This window comes from Apaloderma vittatum, unplaced genomic scaffold, assembly GCF_000703405.1.
Source record: "Apaloderma vittatum isolate BGI_N311 unplaced genomic scaffold, ASM70340v1 scaffold33035, whole genome shotgun sequence".
In the NCBI taxonomy this organism is placed as follows: domain Eukaryota; kingdom Metazoa; phylum Chordata; class Aves; order Trogoniformes; family Trogonidae; genus Apaloderma; species Apaloderma vittatum.
The window spans coordinates 419-3,864 of record NW_009719503.1 but is presented as its reverse complement, the minus strand read 5'-3'; the positions used below and the strand labels follow the sequence as shown (position 1 = coordinate 3,864).

Below are 3,446 nucleotides of genomic sequence, written 5' to 3'. Positions count from 1 at the left end.
GGAATGCCACGCACTTAGGAGGCCAAACCACTTCCAAAACATTTCCCTATCATAACAGTCAGAGGTACTCTTAGTACCCAAGCATGAGTTAGATCTCACACTTTGTTCCTACCCTTGTCACCATCTGCCAAGCCCCATTTTGTTGCAGCAGAATGCTCTTTAGAAACACTAACGAGCACAAAACCTGAAGCAACAGACAACTCTATCAATACTGTATCTATCTTATTTTCCTGTCTCATGTTTTTATAGTATTCTTACTGTGGACTGCTGGACAAAGATTGCAAACGGCTTTACATACATGGACCATATAGCAGCTTAAGAGCTATGGAGAGCTTGTAAGAGCAGTCAAAAGTTCATGGTGTGGATGATAACACGACTAAAAACAATGGAACGGTTTATGAATGACGGCATGCACCAAAAAAACTCGCACTAGACAAAGCAGTAAAGAGCCAACATGTCAAAACAGTCACTATTCTTACCAGCTGGATGAATATCCAACACGGAAGTTGCATGGAAAAGGAAAAACCCATTTTAGAACTTAATATAGTTGTTCGTGTTCTGTCACATTCAGAAAACACACAATTCACCATTAACATATTATTTGATAATCAAAACTTCCAGCCAGGAAAACTGCGCATATTGTGAGATTTCAGTAACAGTCATAGTAGAGACCATAGTTCCTACATGTTCCTGGTACACAGTGAAGTAATCCATTTGCATGACAAGAACGAAAGAGAAGGAGGAAGCTAAGGAGTAGGCTGAAAAGGAGCACAGCTTATCAACCACAACAGCATTGTGGTAGCAGACACAGAACTGAGATGCAGTGTAAGAACAAACTTATCTAGTAAACAATATATGCCTGTGGTTAAAGATCAAAATTAGGAATTCCATTCCTAGTTTTGCCAGCCCTCCTGTGAAATCATGAGGAAACTCCACTTCCCATCATTAAAGTGAGCATCATAGTATTTTCTAGTTACCTGAAGTGCTAAAGTTTAATTAATGCCTATAAAATGCTCTCAAATTCTACATAAAGGGTACTTCAGGAGGGCTGTTCTGTTTTAAGTGTAAGCACGGTAGAGATGAGTGAAAATGCAGGTAACTTAAATGGTGGCTCTTATTTGCCCCTTGGCCTTTTGAATAAAAAGTCAGTCTGGACTCAAAATCCTTTAAAACCCAACAACAGCAGAGAAACTCAACTGCAGTCATAAGCAGAAATAAGAGTTATTTGGGGTGAAGAAACTCACGGCTGGGATGTGGCAGTGGGAGTGGGGAGGAAAGCCACATGTCCACAACAAAACGTGGGAAAATTCATGCACGCTGCAGGAAAAGTACCACCACACCAGTTCCACACCATTACAGAAACACCTGAGTCAGTTCAGGGGTTTAAAATGAGAACTCGGAGAAGCAACACCTACTAGCAAGTTATTACCACCAACCAGTTCAGGATGGTGATGCTAAAAACCAACGATACTTACCACCCCACTGGAAGACTTGGTCTTCAACTCCAACTTGACCATTCCAAATCCTGAAAACAGAAGAGTACACAGCACCTGTTTCCCTGCAACATTCAATCAAGGTTTATTTCCAACACACCCAAAGTACAGCAGGTAGGGTACGCTTACCTGAAACAGTCTATTTTCATGTTTCAACAGTTGTTAATCTGTTAATTAAGGGATGATGCTTTGATTTTTGATAATTCAAAGTGGGTGGCCTCCAAATTTATAGTCATAACAGTCACCCATCACCAAGTATCTCCACCTTCTGTAGCTACCTGCAGTCTGGGACCAACAACACAGTTTCCATTTCTTCCAATTTACTTAATTTAGTTTTATATTCTGATTGTAGGGTAGGAATTTTTCTTTTCCCCTTCTCTGAGGAAAAGTATGTTTTGACTTACTTCAGCCAGTACAATACACAGAGATACTAACGGACACTAAAGTACAGAACTTGAGATGAGTTATAGCAAAGCCTGAACTCCAGGGTGCCAGAAACCAGAGTGCTTGTTAATTTTATGCAGCATAATGATTTGGGATACAAATGTAACCTTTATTACACACTCATGAACCCAGAGGGAAAACATCACCACTTTTAATACTGCTCCTAGAAAAGGGACTCATATCACGATTTCTCCCTTTAAATTCTTTGAAGAGGAATGTAAATATTGTGAAATTATTTCCACTAGAATAGCTGTAACAACAGACTATTCCGATTAACATAAAAATCACTCTACCTCAGGAACCTTCCATTGCCACATATGGTCTCCCATGGGCAATCAGTGTGAGTTTGACCGACACAAAAATGGAAACGTAAAAAATGCAGCATTCTTCAGAGACTGTTCTGGAGCACATCTTAAGGTCACACTCATAACTCACCCCTCTAACTCTGCCTACTGCAGCATTTTCGTGATACGTGTCTGAAATTCAAATTCCGAAGGCTCTAGATGCTCCAGGCCTCTGCTGAATTCCTATCACAAGGTGCTTAGGATATCTCTGGGGTAGTAATGTTTTTATTGTCATTTTCAACACGCCTAAGAAAAACCATGGAAGATTATCAAACCACAGTGATGCTACTCACCGTACCCCTTGTTGAATACATCCCTGGCTGACTTTCCCAAGTCACTGTACGATGGTGGGACCGCCATTGGATCTGAAACGTGTCGGAAGCTGTAAGAATCTTGGGTCTAACAGCATAAAATCTAAACTATATCCAAAGCATTTGTGAATGTCTACGAGTAGTACCCCCTTGCGTACTTCACCAATACGGACCGCAAGACCTTCGAAGGACATTCACGAAGTCATCCTCGCATCGTACTTGCTTGTCAGACATAAACAAAGTTCAAAGAAGTTACGAGAGTCAATTCATAGCCCGAAAGCACCAAACCCCAGGAAGAGCATCAGGTTAAACTACATACGTAGGCCTCACATTCTTATGTTACAAACAGAGCTCACGCGAGCCTTGAGCAAACACTGCTCTCCACGACAGGACCCTTTCTGAAAAGGAGCCTGAGTGGCGAAGCCGTGTCAGCACTGAACAGCCCCAAAGGAAAAGACACCTGACTTCAGCTCCACCGAAACTGCTTCAAATAAAGGGGCACTTGCCATCCTTTTCAGCACCTTCTCAAACTAAATCTCACCCTTTTGGCTGACACCTCGACCCATTTACGCCTCACTTTCACAGGACACATCTCAAATGTTGTTCACTCTCCTAACACACCTTGTCTCTTTACACTACACAGCTGTATTTCTCTATTTTCTATGCTTTATGTGTTTTGATGCAGATGTTAAATACGATGCAAGTATTTAAACAGTATTAAAAAAAATATTCTTTGGGTTAGCTCACACTGAAACATAAATTCTTTGCTAATAACGAGCAGCTTAGACACCAGAATTGTTTAGAGGAACTGAGCTTACAGTTCTACAACTATTAATATTAAATTTTGAATTGGT

General features: G+C 40.9%; 1 protein-coding gene across 2 annotated transcripts in view; it reads right to left on the bottom strand.

Annotated features, from left to right (window-relative positions):
• The window catches only part of VDAC3 (voltage-dependent anion channel 3), a 10,766-nt gene extending 8,113 nt beyond the window's left edge, over window positions 1-2,653 (bottom strand). The window contains exons 1-3 of one of the 2 annotated variants that reach the window (XM_009870656.1): window positions 2,575-2,641; window positions 1,476-1,525; window positions 122-124 (exon numbers count right to left, since the gene is read on the bottom strand). In XM_009870656.1, the coding sequence (XP_009868958.1) occupies window positions 122-124; window positions 1,476-1,525; window positions 2,575-2,641 (120 nt within the window). Of the gene's footprint in view, window positions 1-121; window positions 125-1,475; window positions 1,526-2,574 lie in introns of both variants that reach the window. The other variant, XM_009870657.1, reaches the window with a different exon arrangement.
• Window positions 2,654-3,446: the final 793 nt, after the last annotated feature.